The sequence below is a fragment of the Heterodontus francisci genome, chromosome 20 (assembly GCF_036365525.1).
Source record: "Heterodontus francisci isolate sHetFra1 chromosome 20, sHetFra1.hap1, whole genome shotgun sequence".
Classification (NCBI taxonomy): Eukaryota; Metazoa; Chordata; class Chondrichthyes; order Heterodontiformes; family Heterodontidae; genus Heterodontus; species Heterodontus francisci.
Genome location: NC_090390.1, coordinates 68,194,607 through 68,216,160, shown reverse-complemented (window position 1 = coordinate 68,216,160; position 21,554 = coordinate 68,194,607). Strand labels below are relative to the sequence as shown.

Here is a 21,554-nt window from a genome sequence, read left to right as displayed (position 1 = left end):
CTTTTAGATTTTTATTTCTCTACAAATTGAATCTTGTCAGAGCAGTATGGACGTCATTTCTCATACTCTAACCATAGGCTTTGTGTATCTTTGTAATTTAAATTGATTTTCAGCATGAATGATTAGATTGAAGTGCCACATTTCATTAATCTAAATGCTCATCTGGGTGTAAAGATCCTTGATAAATTTATATATATATATATATAAAAAAGTTAGAATTCAATTATATTTGCACAAAGGTCTGAAAGTGACATCCAATGGTGAAACAGAGGATCTACAGTCACTGCCAGTGCAGAACAAATGGGGATAATTCAGGTAGGACTGTTGGATAACACAATTGTGACTGAATGTGAAAATAAAAACACTTTTTATTTTGTAGGTTGATTTGTATTCTGGCTCTTGTAGTTGCATTTTACCTCAGTCACACAGCACAGTAGTATTGTTTGTAAATGTGTGTATGCTTTTTGGTATCAGCATTGAATTATGCAGCAAAGAATGTGTTTCAAACACTGTTGGATCTATGGGACAAGATATCATAACCCTGCTCAATTCTGTAAGTGCCAATGACCACGGACATGTCCTACCAACAGGGTTTTCCTGCCATTGCCCTGACTAGTAGTGTGCATTGATAATTTATATGTGAGTACAGGTGGTATGATCAGTAACTTCGCAGATGACATGAAAATTGGTGGTGTCGTAAATAGTGAGGAGGAAAGCCTTAGATTACAGGGTGATATAGATGGGCTGGTAAAATGGCAGGGCAGTGGCAAATGGGATTTAATCCTGAGAAGTGTGAGGTGATGCATTTTGGGAGGATTAACAAGGCAAGGGAATATACAATGGGTGGTAGGACCCTAAGAAGGTCAGTGGGACCTTGGTGTACTTGTCCATCGATCACTGAAGGCAGCAGCACGGGTAGATAAGGTGGTTAGGAAGGCATGTGGGATTCTTGCCTTTATTAGCCGAGGCACAGAATATGAGAGCAGGGAGGTTATAATGGAGCTGTATAAAACGCTAGTTAGGCCACAGTTGGAGTACTGTGTACAGTTCTGGGCACCACACTATAGGAAGGATGTGATTGCACTGGAGAGGGTAGAGAGGAGATTCACCAGGATGTTGCCTGGGCTGGAGCATTTCAGCTATGAAGAGAGACTGGATAGGCTACGTTGTTTTCCTTGGAGTAGAGAAGGCTGAGGGGGGACCTGATTGAGGTATACAAAATTATGAGGGTCATAGATCGGGTAGCTATGAAGAAACTTTTTCCCTTAGCAGAGTGGTCAATAACCAGGGGGCATAGACTTAAAGTAAGGGGCAGGGGATTTGAGGAAGAAATTTTCACCCAGAGGGTGGTTAAACATAGACACACAAAAAATAGGAGCAGGAGTATGCCATTCGGCCCTTCGAGCCTGCTCCGCCGTTCATTATGATCATGGCTGATCATCCAACTCCGTAACCTGTTCCCGCTTTCGCCCCATACCCTTTGATCCATTTAGACCCAAGAGCTATACCTAACTCCTTCTTGAAAACATACAATGTTTTGGCCTCAACTGCTTTCTGTGATAGGGAATTCCACAGGCTCACCACTCTCTGGGTGAAGAAACTTGTCCTCATCTCAGTCCTGAACGGTTTACCCCGTATCCTTAGATTATGACCCCTGGTTCTGGACTCCCCCACCATCGGGAACATCCTTCCTGCATCTACCCTGTCAAGTCCTGTTAGAATTTTATAGGTTTCTATTAGATCCCCCTCATTCTTCTGAACTCCAGCGAATATAATCCTAACTGACTCAATCTCTCCTCATATGTCAGTCCCGCCATCCCAGGAATCAGTCTGGTAAACCGTCACTGCACTCCCCCTATTGCAAGAACATCCTCCCTCAGATAAGGAGACCAAAACTGCACACAATATTCCAGGTGTGGCCTCACCAAGGCCCTGTATAATTGCAGCAAGACATCCCTACTTCTGTACTTGAATCCTCTCGCTATGAAGGCCAACATACCATTTGCCTTTTTTACCATCTGTTGCGCCTACATGCTTATCTTCAGCGACTGGTGTACGAGAACACCCAGGTCTCGCTGCATATTCCCCTCTCTCAGTTTATAGTCGTTCAGATAATCTGCCTTTCTGTTTTTGCTACCAAAGTGGATAACCTCACATTTATCCACATTATACTGCATCTGCCATGCATTAGCCCACTCACTCAACTTGTCAAAATCACCCTGAAGCCTCTCTGCATCCTCTTCACAACTCACCCTCCCACCCAGTTTTGTGTCATCTGCAAATTTGGAGATATTACATTTAGTTTCTTCATCTAAATCATTAATGTATATTGTGAATAGCTGGGGTCCTAGCACTGATCCCTTTGGTAGCCCACTAGTCACTGCCTGCCATTCGGAAAAAGACTCATTTATCTCTGTTGTTTGTTTCCTGTCCGCCAACTAATTTTCTATCCATTGCAATACACTACCCCCAATCCCATGCGCTTTAATTTTACACGCTAATCTCTTATGTGGAATTTTGTCGAAAGCCATCTGAAAGTCCAAATAAACCACATAAACTGGTTGCCCCTCATCAACTCTACTAGTTACATCCTCGGAGAATTCTAGTAGACTTGTCAAGCGTGATTTCCCTTTCGTAAATCCATGCTGACTCTGTCCAATTCTACTACTGTTCTCCAAGTGCTCTGCTATAAAATCTTTGATAATGGACTCTAGAATTTTCCCCACTACTGGTCTATAATTCCCTGCTTTCTCTCTACCTCCCTTTTTAAGTAGTGGGGTTACATTAGCTACCCTTCAATCTGTAGGAACTGTTCCAGAGTCCATATAATCTTGGAAGATGACCACCAATGCATCCACTATTTCTAGAGCCACTTCCTTAAGCACTCTGGGATGCATACCATCAGGCCCTAGGGATTTATTGGCCAACACCATTTCTCTACCAATACTGATTTCCTTCAGTTCCTCTCTCTCACTAAGCCCTGTGTTCCCCAACATTTCTGGTATGATATTTGTGTCCTCCTTTGTGAAGACAGAACCAAAGTTGGAATAAGGAACACACTGCCTGAAGAGGTGGTAGAGGCAGGAACCCTCACAACATTTAAGAAGTATTTAAATGAGCACTTGAAATGCCATAGTATGCAACAATATGGGCCAAGTGCTGGAAAATGGGATTAGATAGGTGCTTGATGGCCAGCACAGACACGATGGGCCAAAGGGCCTGTTTCGGTGCTGTATGACTCTATGACTCGATGACTCTAATCCAGGGCAACGAGGTTCATTGTAATACCCCATAGGTGTTTGCAATCTGCTCGGGACTGAAACTGAAAAATACCTGATCTTTAAGATTTAGCTGTTCACTGGATAAACTCTGTATCGACCATTTGTGAAAATACTATGAAGAAGCATTGCTGTTATGCAAGTAGTTGTATATTTAATGTTATGTCATGAGCATTCTCGATTAATGAGCAGCGTGGGCCTGACTCAATTATAAAGTGTTGCATTCGTTAGCTAAAAATTTATAGTTGGATGCAGCAAAGTGTCGAAAGCAGCAATGACATCAACCTCAGGGCATATTCCCCAACTTGTATTATGTGGTGGTTATCCTTGTTCAAAATGGGAGTGATACCTCATGGTATTGTTCATCTGTGCCCATTAAAAATGCAATTTTATTAACTGAGCATAGTGAATGAAGGCTTGACTGTGATGACTGCTTTATAATTAAAGATGAACAATATAAAAACAAAGTAATGTTTAAAAGAAAACACCAATATTTTTTTTCTTTTGCATTTCAGGTACAAACCATTCTTTCCATACCAAGTTCTTCCAACAGTAAATGCCGAAAACTGTGACTTTTACATTCAAGATTCAAACATTGTCGAAGGACGCCTAAAGGTCACGGTTGTTGAATGCAGCAGGTATGTAGGCCATGGATAGAAAGGAAAATATATTGTATTTTGTTAATCAATACTTTGTCCTTCAGTGAGGTCAAGCTTATCCATTTAATGGCATTGTTTTTGCTTCTGTTTTTCCTTTAAATTTTTTTTCTTTTATAAATTCCCCATGCTGTTTTCAACATTTTTCAACAGTCTACTTTCTTATTTTTCCCTAATTGTCTTGATGTTTACTTTTTCATTCTTGGATTTACTTGCCTTCAGTTTTTTATGTTCAAAACTTAATGGACAAAGTTTCAACTCAAGGGGATGATTTTTGTTTCCCCGTTGCCGGGAGTGGCAGTGGGCGATTAAAAATGGCGTTTCGCGTGGATGGGCGGTGCACCGCCATGCGGCTGTCATCTGGCGCACAGTGGCTCATTTAAATATGCAGGGCAGTCCACCCCACCCTCCCCATCATGTGGCGAGGGTGAGCTTTGCGACACTGTGAACGGTGTCAGCTGCCACTGCGCAGGCACTGGCACCATTTTTAAAGGGCTGCCAGACCTGCACAGTTGATCCCTGTACCCCCAAACTCCCTTGTAAATAAGTTTCTGACCTGTAACGCCCCCCTCCGATACAATGAATATAAATGGCTGCCCCGTTTTCTCCCCCCCCCCCCCCCGCCCAACACACTTGTATTGAAGATTTGACCATCCCCCACTGCCAACTACACAAAGTGCAGAGTTGACTCCACCCCCCCAACTACACAACAAATGCTGGGTTCCCTCCTTCCCCACAGTGATGTTGCCAGCTTTCCCGGGACTGGAAAGTGAAAGCATGTGAGTGCCACCCGTTGCACGGAAAATCCCGGACAGCCGGTAAGATTGCAGTGAATGGTATTTAAATTCATTTCCTTTATTTAAACATTTAAAGTTGGGTCCTGTCGCCGAGCAGCAGGGGGACCACCACGGAGCCTCGCTGCCGTCGGAAAGATCAGGCCCAGCAATCCCGGCATCGGGGCTCCGTGGCAGGCCGCTGCGATCTTCCGGCTCCCACTCCTGCCACGGAGCCCGACGTCAGGAGCTCAACAAATTCCCGGCCAAGGTGTGGGGGAATTAAACTCAGAGCCTTTGCTCAATGGTAACTGCTCGTCTGAGTCAGAAAGGTTCAAGCCCCATTCCATAAATTTGAGTAAATGATCTAGGCTGACACTTCAGTGCAGTACTGAGGGAGTGCTGACCACCTCGGGTGGATGCAAAAAGAACCCATGAAACTAGAGTAGGGGAGTTCTGCTGGTGTTCTGGTCAACATTTATCCCTCATCCAATATCAGTAAGAAAACAGATTGTCTGGTCATTTATCCCACTGCTCAATGCGGGAGCTTGCTGTGCACAAATTGGTTGCTGCATTTCCTGATATTGCAACAGTGACTGAAAATCAAAAGCACTTTCTTGGTTGTGAAGTACTTGGGGATCTCTAGAAGTCGTGAAAGGTGCTGCATATGTGCAAATTCATTCTTTCATTCCCATTTCAGTCATTCATTATCAACATCAAAGCACAACCAGATGCAGGGTAACTCCTCTATTCTGCCCCAACAATACCTCTCAGATCCATTCATAGAAAAGTCCTCCTTATTGCACAAATGTGTTATTTTTCCATTTCCAAAGTGAGATCATAAGATAGTCATGGATAAGGTAAACCATTAGCACATCTTCATTTATCTATCCAGACTGACCTTGAAGTCTTAGTGTTGCATTGTCTAGTTGGTGCTTAAATTATTTCAGGGTATCATGCTATTGGTACTAAATTTGCCTTTTACTTGTTTGAAGCTGTTTTCCTTTTCAGTATACTTGTAATATAATTTTAAGTAATTTTCCAGATTTATCTTTTTAATATAATTGGAATCTTATATATTTCTATGTGATCACATGCCAGATGTCTCCTTTTCAGTCTGAAAGTCTTGACTTTCTGTAGTCTTGCTTCATAACTTAGATCTCTGGGAGCCTTGTGGCACATATAGAATCATAGAATGGTCTCTCTCTATGCTGTAACCATTCGGCCCATTGTGTCGGTGCCAGCTCTCTGCAAGAGCGACTCACCTAGTCCCACTCCCCCCGCCTTTTCTCCGTGGCCCTGCACATTTTTTTTCTGTTCAGTTAATTATCCAATTCTCTTTTGAAGGCCTTGATTAAATCTGCCTCCACCACACTCTCAGGCAGTGCATTCCAATACTTAACTATTTCCAACTATTTCAGTGATCAGAACTAGGAACACTGTCCGTGAAATGGTCTGAGAAGATTACTGTGGCCTCTATTGAGCAAGATTCAGCAAATTAGTACCACATTGGGGACAGATTTGTGGTGTATGCCCCAAGCTCATTTGAGACTGCCCAAAATGCATTTTACACAGAAGAGTTGCAACTAGAAACCAGAAGAAACTTGTATCCCATCAGTCCAAGCTCTATTTGAAATCAGGTCCTGAAGGTGAGAGGCGAGTGTCTAACTCCTTACATCACCCAGTTCCCTTTCGACAGAATTTATTGCTTATTAGCTGTCTCTTGGTTCCTTTGCCAAAGACTTGGATCCTAGCATGCTGGCAATGAACATCTGGAATATGTCCCATTATTTATTGACGCTAGACCCTGAACACCTCATGTTTTCTCAGGCACCACATTTGCCACTTTCAGTCCACCACAGACTATATGAACCAGCAATAAAATTATACCACAAATTTAATTTTAAAATGGTTGATCGAGGACTGTTTAGACATAGCAAATGTTTGCAGCTACAATTCATGTGTTTTAGTAAAATTCCTTGGTTTTGAGATAATATTGTGGATCTGAGCACACAAACACAATGCATTTGCCTGAAATTTTCTTTCTGCTTTTTAGTAGGTATTAACCCTTTTAGAATAAGTCGGTGTCAATTCCTTGCCCCCCCCCCCGTCTTCGCCATTCACCTGCATCCTCTCGATCGCTTCCTCATAACCTCTCCCCTTCCTACCATCCCTTTTTTCTTCCCATGCCACCTGCTCCCCTCCTCTCCCCTCTTCAACCTTCTTTTTCTACCCTCTTGCTCCCCTGTCCCCTCTCCCCTTCCCCCACCTCCTCCCTCTCCTTACTCTAATCCCCTTCCTCAGCCTACGTCCCCCTTGCTTCACTGTCTGCCTTCCCCATTCCATTTCTCTACTTTTCCCCTACTTCCATCTTCTTCGCCCCCGCCTCCCCCCCCCCACCCCTGCTATTTTGTCCTGTCTTCCTCTGTGCAAAGCCACAGGAGATCAAGGAGTTAAAAATAAATAAATTGAAGTCTTGTGTCTAAGGCAGAATGCTGAAGTCTGGAACTGGTTATTCCTGCCAATGCTGTAAGGGGAGTAGTTTTTATTATGGCATCCTGTCCCTGGTACAACTGACACCTGGCAGGTAGATGCACTATAATTGGTTCACCCCTATTCCTGAGCAAAATGTAAAGCTAGAATGCTAACACTAGATGATACTGGTGTTGAGTGAATAAAGAAAATGTTAATTGTAAAAATGCAGAATAATTTAATTATACCATAAATTACAGAATTATCCCAGGCCTGAGTTTTGTATCATAACACTCTCCTAAATTTAAGTCAAGACTCTCAGCAATCCTTCTATTTTGCAGTGTCATTTTGGTTAAAGCTGTTCCCCTGTATTTACAGATAAAGCTGAGTTGGAAGGTGTGGCTTGTACACCAGATTTTACAGGTCTTTACCCCACTCTCCTCCCCATCCCGCTACACAGTGTGTCCAGTCTAAATCACAAGTTCAAAATTATTGAAAACTAAATCCAGTGAACAATCCACACAAGGTCATAGTTGATGACATCATTTAACTGTAAATCCAAGTGATTCAAGCTGAATGTATTTCCTGCAAATATAGCAGACCAATTTACATTAATGATTTAGATGTGAATATAGGAGATATAATCAGTAAGTTCGCAGATGACACGAAAATGGGTGGTGTTGTAAATAGTGAAGAGAATAGCCTCAGATTACAGGACGATATAGATGTGCTGGTAAGATGGGTGAAGCTGTGGCAAATGGAATTTAATTCTGAGAAGTGTGAGTTGATGCATTTTGGGAGGACTAACAAGGATGGTAGGACCCTAGGAAGTACAGAGGGACCTTGGTGTCCTTGTCCATAGATCACTGAAGGCAGCAGAACAGGTAGATAAGGTGGTTAGGAAGGCATATATCATACTTGTCTTTATTAGCTGAGGCATAGAATATAAGAGCAAGGAGGTTATGATGGAGCTATATAAAATGCTAGTTAGGCCACAGCTAGAGTACTGTGTACAGTTCTGGGCACCACACTATAGGAAGGATGTGATTGCACTGGAGAGGGTGCAGAGGAGATTCACCAGGATGTTGCCTGGGCTGGAGCATTTCAGCTATGAAGAGAGACTGAAAAGGCGAGGGTTGTTTTCCTTAGAACCGAGAAGGCTGAGGGGGGGCATAATTTTTTTTTTTATTCATTCATGGGATGTGGGCATCACTGGCCAGGCCAGCATTTATTGCCCATCCCTAATTGCCCTTGAGAAGGTGATGGTGAGCTGCCTTCTTGAACTGCTGCAGTCCATGTGGGGTAGGTACACCCACAGTGCTGTTAGGAAGGGAGTTCCACGATTTTGACCCAGTGACAGTGAAGGAACGGCGATATAGTTCCAAGTCAGGATGGTGTGTGACTTGGAGGGGATTTGCAGGTGGTGGTGCTCCCATGTATTTGCTGCCCTTGTCCTTCTAGTTGGTAGAGGTCGCAGGTTTGGAAGGTGCTCAGGAGCCTTGGTGCGTTGCTGCAGTGCATCTTGTAGATGGTATACACTGCTGCCACTGTGCGTCGGTGGTGGAGGGAGTGAATGTTTGTAGATGGGGTTCCAATCAAGTGGGCTGCTTTGTCCTGGATGGTCGAGCTTCTTGAGTGTTGTTGGAGCTGCACGCATCCAGGCATTCAGAATCTGAATGATCTAATTTAAGCAATGTTTGAGCCTGTATCCCACAGAATAAATTCATAATGCACAGATACTAGTATACTGTCTTCTGTACGAGACTATCTTTTGTTATTTCTCACCGGCTGTTCTAAGCTTTCTGTCTAGTAACACCCAATGTACGCTTGTGGTTTCTACACTTCCTCCTTTTCTTTAACCCTCTCTGCTATCGCATGATGCTTTTACTTACACCCAGCTGTTCACCCATTCTATTGTACACTGTCCTTAACTCAGCATATGGCCAACCTTGTGCCTGACCCTGGGCCTCATTTCTTAAATGCCTTTACACTTCAAATAACTAGGGATTTTTTCCCTCATGCCCACGCTATGGTTATATAAAAACAGGCTTGATCCAGAGTTGGGCCTGGAGAGGACTCCCAAGAGGAGAGAGTCTTTCTGCTTCACTGTTCTAGTCAGATAAGGACCCAAAGTTACACTGCATAAATTTGACAAAGAGCATGACAAGGGAGAATTCAAAAAATTAGGACGGCAAAGAGGAGCAATGAAATTCAAGTACCAAGGAACATAAAACAAAATAGTAAGATATTCCACAGGCACATAAATTTAAAAAAAGGAAATACGGGTTGTGAATAGGGCCAATGAAAATAAAATTACTTTGCACTGCAACTAAACTTGTGTAAATGCACCCTTAGGGAATCAATGCATTGAAGTACTAAATTTTGGTTCACTGGCTAAATGATCTCCAGAAATTATGCTAAAACTTTACAACACAATGGTCAGATTATACTTGAGTACTGTGTCTTTGTGGTGATAAAAAGTTAAATGTACATCCATTGGGAAGGGAACAAAGAACAAGAAATCTAATTTTAGTTGTAAAAGAAGAAAAGTTTGAGAAGCTCATTTGTATGTAGTCTAGACAGAAGGTGGTTAATAAAGAGGCCCTCGTGAGGGTGCGTAAAATGTTACATGGAATAGACCCAATAAATTAAAATATTATTTTCAACTAAAGCATGAATGTGCGACCAGATTTAAAATGGCGAACAGTAAAGCAGGTCTATGTAAGAACTACTTTACTGAAATTGTGATAAAGGATTGAAATAATCTGCCAGACAAGGAGCCAAGAATGTGAAAGATGTTCAAAATAGTTAGGAGAGTTGGGATATGATAGTGTCTGAGGGGGATGGGCCAAAATGGCCTTTTCTCATCCTTGCTGTTTCTTGTGCTTTTACATGATTTAACTATCACAAAAAGCAGCCTAAAAATTAAAATATCAGCCAGGAGCTTGCTGCAGTCAATTCCCATGTATTTTTAAAATTACAAATCTCATTATTCAAAGGAAATCTATCACACAACGATACGCAAGTTTTTAAAGTGATTTTGCTTGTGCATTTGTCTCTTATTCTAACATCATTAAACACAACATACCAATTAAATGTTTGTTCTATAGAGGAAACGAATTCTTTTGTCTCAATTCTATGTCTCCTCCCTTTGTTTTTAAAAAGCATAGTGATTCAACCAAAAAAAAAGTCTTCCATCTGTTTCACAATACTTGAAATTCTTGCTTTGAAATCCTTAATGATTGTAATTTATGTGTTAACTTAGATTTGCTAATAATCCACCATTTAATTATGAAAACAAGACTACTGATTTCTGTCTGTATTTTAGATCAGGCACATTCATTCCCTCTAGGGCCTTCCCATGTGCTTCCCTTGACTAAACATGTCAGCTTCTGGTTTCCCTCCTAACTCCTGCCAGATGGTGCATCCCGCAGAGATGGCAGCATGGGAAACTTCCATTCCAGTCAAGTGGGTGAGGCAAGAATGAAAGTAGCCCAGTCTGAGAAAATCCTATACTCTTGAAGCTGAATCAGGATTTGATTTTTGAAATATTTCCTGTATTACCGTGGCACTGCAAGCCTAAGCTGCTTCTCATTACCACCACCCTCCTCCCCCGCCAGCCACCTGCCCCCCCCCCACCCAAAACACTGAATTGAGTGTGCCCAATTCAATTTCATGTTGAATGATGAATTGTGCTTTTATATCAGTAGATTTTGAGAAATCTGGAAACTGAAGCTATACCAGTGGTTTATTAAGTTATTCCAAATTGCATTATTTGTGATGAAGTCACTAATCGTCTGATTCTACAACCAACAGTCTGCCAACAAGAACTATCAAATTATATTATTTAAATTAGCGCTTCTGTTCCCTTACTGGAACTGTGGTTTGAATCTGTCTGGGTTGAGCAGGCTGCAGTTATAACATTCCTGCCTCTGTTCTCCGGGCATGGAACAGTGACAGATGTGAAAGATGTGGTATTACATCTGCCTCTGCAGCTAACCTGGAGGGAGGAAAAGCCATCGAGTGTGTTGAGAATGCTGGACCCCGTTGAAAATGAATAATTGCACCTTCAGTAAATAATATTTGCTTTATTAATCCGATAAACCTTACATTCACTTACATGAGCAGAGCACTGCAGTAATCCACTTTAATTAAACCAAATTGACTTTAAAGTTGCAAATTACAATGCATTTTTTTTTTAGGGTTTGTTGGATGGTATTGTACATGCAGAAAAGCTAAGTTTATGTATAGCGTAATACAGTGTCAGGTAGCGCCCTGAGGGAGAAGGTCTTGGGTTCAAGCCTACTCTAAGACTTGAGTACATAATGTGGGCTGATACTTCCCGTTCCATACTGAGGGAGTCCTACATTGTGTAGAATGCTGTCCCCCGGTTGCAGTGTTCAACTGAAGCCGTCTGTCTGGTTCATTGAATGCTGAATATCCAATGGCAGTAGGGAGTTGCTCAGGTGTCCTAGCCAACATTTCTTCAACGAAGACCACCCAAAATAGATAAGCAAGTTAATCATCTCATTTGTAGGAGTTATCTATGCATAAAATGGCTGATTCACTCACCTATACAGCATATCAAAGTGACCAGTCATATAGGAAATGCTTTGACTGGTCCTGAGGCACATGATGGGGCAAATTATAAATGTATCTTTCTTGAATGTGCAATACAACCACTAGAGGGCATTTACACATGGTATGTTTCTGATGCCCTCTTGTGGCCATTTAGAATACATCAGAAAACACAAAACCAGCGATCGAGCAATAAAACAGAAGCTCTCCATATAACTTTTAAAAATCGTGTCATAGTCGTACAGCATTGAAACAGGCCCTTCGGCCCACCGCGTCCATGCCGACCATAAGGCCTATCTATACTAATCCCACCTGCCTGCATTAATTCCATATCCCTCTATGTCTTGCTCATTCAAGTACCTGTCCAGATGCCTCTTAAATATTGCTACTATTCCTGCCTCCACCTTATGATATTTTGTCCCATTTCTGTGCTGCGATCTGTTCCTTTATTTTTCTTTTATTGATTGAATTTATTTTGTTTGCTTTCCCTCTCAGATTTGTTTCCATTATCTGATTGATATGATTGACTTCTTCCCTAATGCTTTTTTTTTTCCTGGTAATTAAATAGTGTGTACTGGTGTTCATGTTCCACATGAGTCTCCTCTCATTCTGTCTACCTCATCTCAGTGATTCATCTTAGCTTTCTATTCCCTTTCCTCTCATGTACTCCTCCAGCTTCCTTTTGAAAGCATCTAAGCTATTTGCCTCAACCTTCCTGCAATAGCAAGTTCCAATTTTTAACCACTTTCTGAGTAAAGAAATTTCTTCTTTCCCCATTGGATTTATAAGTAATTATATACCTGGCCCCTAGTTTTGGATTCTGCCACAAATGGAAGCATTCTCTCCACATCTACCCTGTCCAACCGATTCATAATTTTAAAGATCTCTATCAGGTCACCTCTAAACCTCTTTTTTCCAAAGAAAAAAGCCTCAACCTGTACAATCTTTCCTGATAGCTGTAATTTCTCCTTTCTGGTACCACCCTTTTAAATCTTTTTTGTACTTTCTCTGGTCCTTTTTAACAATATGGAGGGCAGAGCTGTGGACAGTATTCTAAATTTGACCTGGCCAGAGTCTTATAAAGGTTTAACATAATATTACTACTTCTGAATTCTATATCCCTAAAAATAAATCTGAGCTTTGTTAGAATGTTTAAGTGTTTTGCTGATCTGAGATGCTGTTCTTAATGATTTGTTCACCTGTATCCCGAGAACCCATTTGCTCTTCTACTCCATTCAGTTTCTTATTTCCTAAGATGTCGATCGTTGGTTCTATTTTTCCTACCAACATGATCAGCTCACATTTTTCGCTGCTAAATTTCATTTGCCACTTAACTGCCCAGTCTGCAAATTTTCTAATGCCTTTTTTGTATAATGTTGCATTTTTCTCAGTGTTAGCTGTACCTCCCAGTTTGGCGTCATCTGCAAATTTTGATGTGTTGTACTGTCCATTCATCTGATGATGCTGTTACTTTGTTCTCTTTGTTCAGTTTTTGTAATGTCACATAGTAATGCACAAGCGTAAGTCGTAAAGATTTCAGATTTACATTTCTCACCGTGATCCGGGAGGGCATAATGGTTTCCTGGTTCTGTATGTAAACAGTCATTCTTGAAATTACCTCTCAATCATTTGACAAATATATGACTTGCAGCATAAGCGGGGAAAGTGCAGCTTAACAGGACTTTCCAGTCGTTTCATCTATTTTTTTCAGAGCTGTAATTAGCAGAAAGATGTAAGAAGCAGGCCAGATGGTATGACAGTGACAAACGATTATGGGCATACATGCATTATCAATTTTTTCCCCTTTATCTCCTACATTTGCAGATTTTAGAATAATTTTGATTAAATCGTGTACTGATATTGGGTAAAAACAGAATGTGCTGGAAATACTCAGCAGGTGGCTGGCAGTTGCAGCGCCACCGCGGAGGCAGTGGCTGCTACCACAGGTGCACCTACCAGAGGCCGAGGAGCGTTGCTGCAACCAGGCCGCAGGTAAGTCTGGGTGGGAGGGGTCTCGTGGGGGGCGGGCGCGGTGGTTTCGACAGCAAGGGCAAAGTGGGGTGGTGGCCCTCAACGGGCACCCCCCTGCCATCCCGATGCCGGGTCCCTCATTCAGGCAGCCCCACCAGCCGGAGTCAGGAAGCAGCCCGCATGGCTTTTCATGCTGTGCTTCCCGTGTGGCGACAGGGCCACCCAACTCACGGCTAATTGCGGCTGCAGCAGGAAGAGGCCCTTAATGGGGGTTAATTGCCCAGTTAAGGAGCTCAGTTGGAGGCGGACTGGGAAGGCTGTTCACGGGCCTTCCTGCCCTGGACTAAATTTTAGCAGAGCTGAGATGGTGGTGGGCACCATTCCCACCATCCCACATGATTTTCTGCTCTCCTCGCTTCCAAACCCGCCACAGGAAGAGCATAAAATTCCACCCCAATGTTTCCGGTCAGTGACCTTGCAGCAGACCTGAAACATGATTAGAAATGTAATAGGCTTTGAGCAAGTGAAAAGGGGGGGGGGGGGGCGGTGGGAAGGAAGACAAAAGGGAAGGCCTGTCTGTGATCGGGCAGAGGGCGGAAGAGATTAATTGACAAAGATGTCATGAAGTAAAAGGCAAAGAGAGTGGTAATAGTTAAGTAAAAGACAAAGCGTTTGTCCACAGCGAGTGTCAATGGCAGAATAATGAACTGCTCTGTCCGAAAGCAAAAACGTGAGAAACAAGTTTAAGGGTTATGGTCTGAAATTGTTGAACTCAATTTTGAGTCCAGAAGGCTGTCAAGTACCTAATCGAAAAATGAGGTGCTGTTTCTTGAGCTTGCGTTGAGCTTCACTGGAGCATTTGCGGAAGGCCGAAGAAAGAATTGTGGGCGTGAGAGCAAGGTAGTGAATTGAAATGGCAAGCAACCGGAAGTTCACGGTCATACTTGCAGAATGAGTGGGGTGTTCCACAAAGCGAACACCCAGTCTGCGTTTGGTCTTCCCTCTGACCGCATTGTGAGCAACGAATACGATATCCAAATTGAAAGAAGTACAAGTAAATCGCTGCTTCACCTGGAAGGAGTGTTTGGAGCCTTGGATGGTGAGGAGAAAGGAGGTAAAAGAGCAGGTATTACACCTCCTGCAGTTGCATGGGAAAGTGCTGTGGGAAGGGGACGAGGTAACGGGGGTGATGGAGGAGCGGACTAGGGTGTTGTGGATGGAACAGTCCCTTCAGAATGTTGGCCGGTGGGGATGGGAAAATAGAAGGGTTTGGTGGTAGCATCATGCCAGAGGTGGCGGAAATGGCAGAGGATGATCCTCTGGATGTGGAGGCTGGTGGGGGTGGAAAGTGAGGACAAGGGGAGCCCTGTCGCAGCTCTGGGAGGGAGGGGAAGGCATGAGGGCAGAAGTGCGGGAAATGGGTCAGACGCAGTCAAGGGCCCTGTCAACCACAGTGGGGGGGCAATCCTCAGATGAGAAAAAAAGACACATCAGAAGCGCTGTTGTGGAAGGTTGCATCTTCAGAACAGATACGAGGAAGACGGAGAAGCTGGGAGAATGGAATGGAATCCTTGCAGGAGACGGTGTGTAATGAAGTGTATTTGAGGTAGCTGTGGGAGATGGTGGGGGGGATGGGTGCAGGGCAGTACTGTAGTTCAGTGAAGTTGGAGAAATAGGAAAATGTGACTTAATGCAGGACTGAATACAAGCAAAGCGCAAAGGGTGGGAGGTAGCAAGAATTGCAATGCAGAATTCAAATCAAGAGATGACCAAAACTTGGATACATGTGGAAGCTGGCACCACATCTGTGAATAATGTTGCAGCATATCGATGAGGAGACAAGTTGAGATGGATTCTGGGGAGACTCCAGAGGTGATGATTCAGTAGTGAGAAGGGATGTTTTTCTTGGATACGTGCTCTTTATGCTCAAGGCGGTAGTAGTGGAGGGCAGTTGCACAGAACTGGACAATGGAGAAGAGACAATGGAAGATGGCATGTTCAAAAATATCAAAAGCTGCAGAGAGGTTGAAGGCAAGGATGTAAAGCACATTCTCAGAAGATAACATTTGTGTCTTTGGAAATGTGTGTGCTGTGAAAGGATTTAAATGGGAAGTTTTAAGGAGAGAGGGGCATAGAATCTGAGAGAAAATAAAGTCGGAAATGGAGAGCTGGTTGGAAAGGGTGAAACAGCCAAATGTGCACTTTTTGAAGGCGAGAGATGATATTTGAAAGGGAGAGGAGTGGCGTCAAGCAACGACTGCAATTTTCAGTCTTCACAAGCATGGGGTCAGGAAGGTCATTGAGTGGGGTTGTGTTAAGGGAGCAAGAGGTCGACTTCATGTAAGAATTGAACTTGGAGAGGAAAGAGGGTTGGGAGAAAAACTTCCGAGTGATGCAGTTGAAGTTTGATGAGCATGCATGTCAAAGGTTCTGAATGAGGCCGTGGACTTTTTTAAGGTGAACTCAAGCCTGGAATGGCAGCAGAAGACAAAGTAGGCTGAAGAGCAATGTTGATTGAAGGGAGGGATCGAGAGGCCGTAGTACTGGAGGGGAGAGAGAGCTGGAAGGAGACATGTCTGAGTGAGATGAAGAGGATGAGTGATTAGAGTCCAGAATTGATGGATAAAGAAAAGGGGTAGTTGGAGGCTTATTTTCAGAATGACAGCTCATATGCAGATCTGAAAGGGACCCTTAGATTACATGGAGAGGTGCGAAGAGTTTGGGACCTGACTTCTGTGGCCTTCTCTAGCTTTATATTCCCTGCTGCATTCTCTGTCCCCTTTGGTTCTGGTCTCCAGCATGTCTCCCCTCCCACTTTTGGTGTCAGTGCTTCAGCTGCCTTATCCCTACTTTCTACAACTCCCTCCCTAAACCCATCTATCTCCCTACCTCACTCCCTAACATTGAAATCCTTCTCAAAACTCATCTCTTTGTCCAAGCTTTTAGCCATCTCTCCCAGCCCGCCTCTGCAAATATTCAGTGTCTGCTCCTTTTTTTCTCTATAAAACATCTTGGGTTGCCTTTGCACATGAAGGACACTCTGTGGTCTGGCTTCACGTTACATTAAAGCCACTGGGGTATGGTAGCATAGTAGTTATGTTACTGGGCTAGTAATCCAGAGAGGTGAGTGCAAATCCCATCACGGCTGCTGGGGAATTTTAATTCAATTAATTAAAAAAAAAAATCTGGAACAAAAAAAATACTGACCATGAAACTACTTGATTGTCATAAAAACCCATCTGGCCCTTTAGAGAATGAAATTTACCATCCTGGCCTACATGTGACTCCAGATCCACAGCAATGTGGTTGACTCTTAACTGCCCTCTGAAATAGCCTAGCAGAATGGGCAATAAATGCTGACTTTGCCAGCGCCATCCTAAATCCATGAATGAATAATATAAAAAAAAATGACCGCTAGTTAATAAAAACTTTTCTCTGGTACAGTGTGCTGCTGTTTGCCAGCTCCTCACGAGGGCATTAGAGACTTGCATTCCTGAGACTGACCTGTTATAGTTGAGGTTAGAACAGGATTCAGAAATATTCATATTTTGCGAATAAAGACTTCTACAGTGACTTTTTCTTATCCAAGAACTCTGAGTACATCATTTTCAGTCTTTTAGTTAAACAGCCTCGTGCTTGAGGAATAGTGGACATTTCAAGTTTTTACCCAGTTACTAACCAGGAATTTCTGGTATAGAATTAATGAAACGTGGTCATATGGAGAAATGTCTCTGTTCCTAAGGTTACGGCGCATCAGTTCAGCAAATGGTAACTTGTAAATGGCCATATTAGGGGTTACGTTTGTTTAATTTATTGTTTTTGATGCTATGAGCTGCGATAAGAATTTTATTTCTGTAATCTGTTATACGTTCAGCCCTATGTATAAAAGAAGCAGTTTCTTATCTTGTAGTTACTGGAGTGATCATCAGGAGTAATAAGTGAAGAGCACATGGGAATGTGTGTAAAATTACAGTAACCAGTGCATACAACGAGGGATCTCATTGTTCTGGTTGCTGGATCACGCCATTGTATAACTAGATATGGGACACTAAAGCTAAGGGGATGTGAGGTCTGCTTACAGGACAGACAGGTGATGCTGGTGTAAAAATTTGTAACCAGCACCTTCTCAAGTCCATAAGGGCTTCGTAAAAAGCTTTGCATGCAATGAATTAATTTTGAAGTGTGGCACACTCATAATGGAATGCAGCAGCCTTTCTGCACATCTGTTTAGGTGCATGTAAAAATCCATGGAACTACTCAAGGAATAGAAAATTCTTCATGTCCTGACCAGCATTCTTCCCTCAATCAAGCCATTTTTGTGGGATCTTGCTTGTTTTACCGACCTAATATTAGCGAATGTACTTCAAAAAAGGGCATAATTGACTGGATGTGAAAAACTTGAAGGATTCCTGAGGGTATATTGCAGTGCTATAGAAATTCTCTCCTTCCTTCCTTTCCTCACGAATAGCAATGAAGTGGCAGCATGACCTCAGAATGTGTCTATTTGAAGTTCTGACTTGATGGCCTTCCAGTCACCTGAAACTTAACTCCACCATAGCAGCAGAACATTACTTTGTGGGTTGCATGTTATAATGCTGCTCCCTATCTCCAGAAGACTTCTGTGTCATTCTGCGGATGTTGAGGTGTTCCTGAGCATCTCGTGTTACCAAAATGATCCAGAACCCAGAATTAGCAAAATTATGGCCTAATTTGAATTTGGCTGTGATTATCTAAGTCTCTCACCCTATCCCCTCACCCACCTCACTATTCTCCTCTGTTGTCCAATATTCAGTTGTTCAGCAAGCTTCCTTGGTTCCATAGGAGCTGGCTGCATGGCTGAGTCTAAATGGTTTTGACCACAAGAGGGGAACACAGTTTAGCCCAGTCAACAGATGGGTGTACATGTGTGTGTGTATATATATAATTTACTCAATCGTAGCCAAGTACTGTGACTCTCAGCCCCTCCTCCTTAGCCGAAAAATGCTGAGCATAACTGCCTCCTTTGGAATCACTTGGCTCAGCATAGATTGGGAATCCATCCTTTGTGGATTCTGTGGTCTGATTGCCTTAGTTCCACAGTATATGATGTATTTGCCTATTTTTTTGTACCAAATGGAATCAAACAGTAACTTGCAACAGTGCAGGAAATAAAAACCAATGTAATAAAAGCTTTTTGAGATCAACAGTAAATATTACACATATATTGTGAACTATCTGAGCCTTTTAAAGTATTAATCACGTTACTTTCTTCTTCAGGTTATTTATCCTGGGATTGTACGACCGAACTGAACACATTCACTGTACTCTGGAGTTAAGCACCAGAGTTTGGAAAGAGAAATCTAGAAGCTCCATCAAAACGGTATCTTATTTATATATACTACTGTTCTGAAGTGAAAGGGTCTATTATTGTTTTTCAAATTGTCAACAGGAGATTTTTATGTAACACTGAACAAAAGAAATATTAAAAATACCTAGTCCCACACAAACAAGAGAGCTTATGCATTGCCAGGCTCCCTCAGACTGAACCCACTCTTGAGTCATCAAGATTATTAATAATTCATGCTTTCAAGAGCTATTGAAACGCTTGCTTTTCAGTGTTTAACATATAGGACATGCAATCACTGGAAAATGCTGGTTCCTTGAGTTTCGCGTTCCCAAAACGTGGCATGCTTTAGTTTTAGTTTCATGTTTTTTTTCTTAATGTGCATACAAAGAGCAAAGAACAGTACAGCACAGGAACAGGCCATTCGGCCCTCCAAGCCTGCGCCGATCTTGATGCCTGCCTAAACTAAAATCTTCTGCACTTCTGGGGTCCGTATCCCTCTATTCCCATCCTATTCATGTATTTGTCAAGATGCCTCTTAAACGTCGTTATCGTACCTGCTTCCACCACCTCCCCCGGCAACAAGTTCCAGGCACTCACCACCCTCTGTGTAAAGAACTTGCCTCGCACATCCCCTCTAAACTTTGCCCCTCTCACCTTAAACCTATGTCCCCTAGTAACTGACTCTTCCACCCTGGGAAAAGCTTCTGACTATCCACTCTCTCCATGCCGCTCATAACTTTGTAAACCTCTATCATGTTGCCCCTCCACCTCCGTTGTTCCAGTGAAAACAGTCCGAGTTTATCCAACCTCTCCTCATAGCTAATGCCCTCCAGACCAGGCAACATCCTGGTAAGCCTCTTCTGTACCCTCTCCAAAGCTTCCACGTCCTTCTGGTAGTGTGGCGACCAGAATTGCACGCAATATTCTAAGTGTGGCCTAACTAAGGTTCTGTACAGCTGCACATGACTTGCCAATTTTTATACTCTATGCCCTGACCGATGAAGGCAAGCATGCCGTATGCCTTCTTGACTACCTTATCCACCTGAGTTGCCACTTTCAGTGACCTGTGGACCTGTACGCTCAGATCTCTCTGCCTGTCGATACTCCTAAGGGTTCTGCCATTTAGTGTATACTTCCCACCTGCATTAGACCTTCCAAAATGCATTACCTCACATTTGTCCGGATTAAACTCCATCTGCCATTTCTCCGCCCAAGTCTCCAACCGATCTGTGTCCTGCTGTATCCTCTGACAATCCTCATCACTGTCCGCAACTCCACCAACCTTTGTGTCGTCCGCAAACTTACTAATCAGACCAGCTACATTTTCCTCCAAATCATTTATATATATTTTGTTTTCATTACTCTGGAGGGTATTTACAGTTTTAAAGTTCCACTGTGCAGTTGTCAATCTATCTGGACACATCAGTCAGATTGAGACTGTTGTGTCTACCACTATCCCATGGGTAGCTTGTGAAACGGGGTCAGATTAGAAATGGGTGGGAACCTACAGCTGAAGTCTGCTCAGACCACCCACTTTAAGAATGGTGTCCCTGACCCAGTAACTAGAGTGCACTTTAACGGAATTGTGATTTTGTGACAAGATATTGCATACATATTACAACAGTTGGGAAATTTTGTTCCTTTAGATTGTTTACTGTGAGGGATAATGAATGTTTGTCTTGAAAATGGAAAGTTTTGTCCAGCAGAGGGCTATCTGGTCCTGGCTGTTACAGTTTCAGGCAACTCTCTTGTCATATCCTGTTTAAATACAGTGTTTTGTTATCCTGATATCTCTCTTTGTTGTATAATTTCTATTTTTGTCATCAGAATTAACGTTTGTGCTTTGAGCAATCTGCAAATGATGTGATTGACTCTTAACTGCCCTCTGAAATGGCCTAGCAAGCTACTCAGTGTATCAAACCATGGCAAAAAAAGTCGAAAAAGCATAAAACTGGACAGATCATCCAGCATTGACCTAGGCAACGAAAACAGCAAAGGCATAACCTGCCCAATTGACCCTGCAAAGTCCTCCTCCCTAACATCTAGCCACTTGTGACAAAATTGGGAGAGCTGTCCCACACACTAGTCAAGCAGCAGCCTGACATCGTCATACTCACCAAATCATACCTTACAGCCAATGTCCCAGAGTCTTCCATCACCATCCCTGGCTCTGTCCTGTCCCATCAGCAGGACAGACTCACCAGAGGTGGCAGCACAGGAGTATACAGTCGAGAGGGAGTGGCCCTGGGAGTCCTCAACATTGACTCTGGACCCCATTGATGTCTCATGGCATCAGGTCAAACATGGGCAAGGAAACCTCCTGCTGATGACCAGAGACCACATAGAGAGTTTAAAAACAGCACGGGGTCTCCGGGAGCAGCAGAGCACATTGGGGGAGAGAGAGAGACAGTTTAAAACAGCGTGCGACCTCTGGGAGCAGCAGAGCACATTGGGAGAGAGAGAGACAGTTTAAAACAGCATGGGAACTCCGGGACAAGTA

At 43.0% G+C, this 21,554-nt stretch overlaps 1 protein-coding gene across 1 annotated transcript in view; it reads left to right on the top strand.

Moving 5' to 3' along the window:
• Positions 1 to 21,554, top strand: part of pdzd8 (PDZ domain containing 8) — a 230,369-nt gene that overhangs the window by 90,992 nt on the left and 117,823 nt on the right. The window contains exons 2-3 of the mRNA XM_068052980.1: positions 3,794 to 3,916; positions 18,985 to 19,087. Coding sequence (XP_067909081.1) covers positions 3,794 to 3,916; positions 18,985 to 19,087 — 226 coding nt within the window. The remainder of the gene's footprint in view (positions 1 to 3,793; positions 3,917 to 18,984; positions 19,088 to 21,554) is intronic.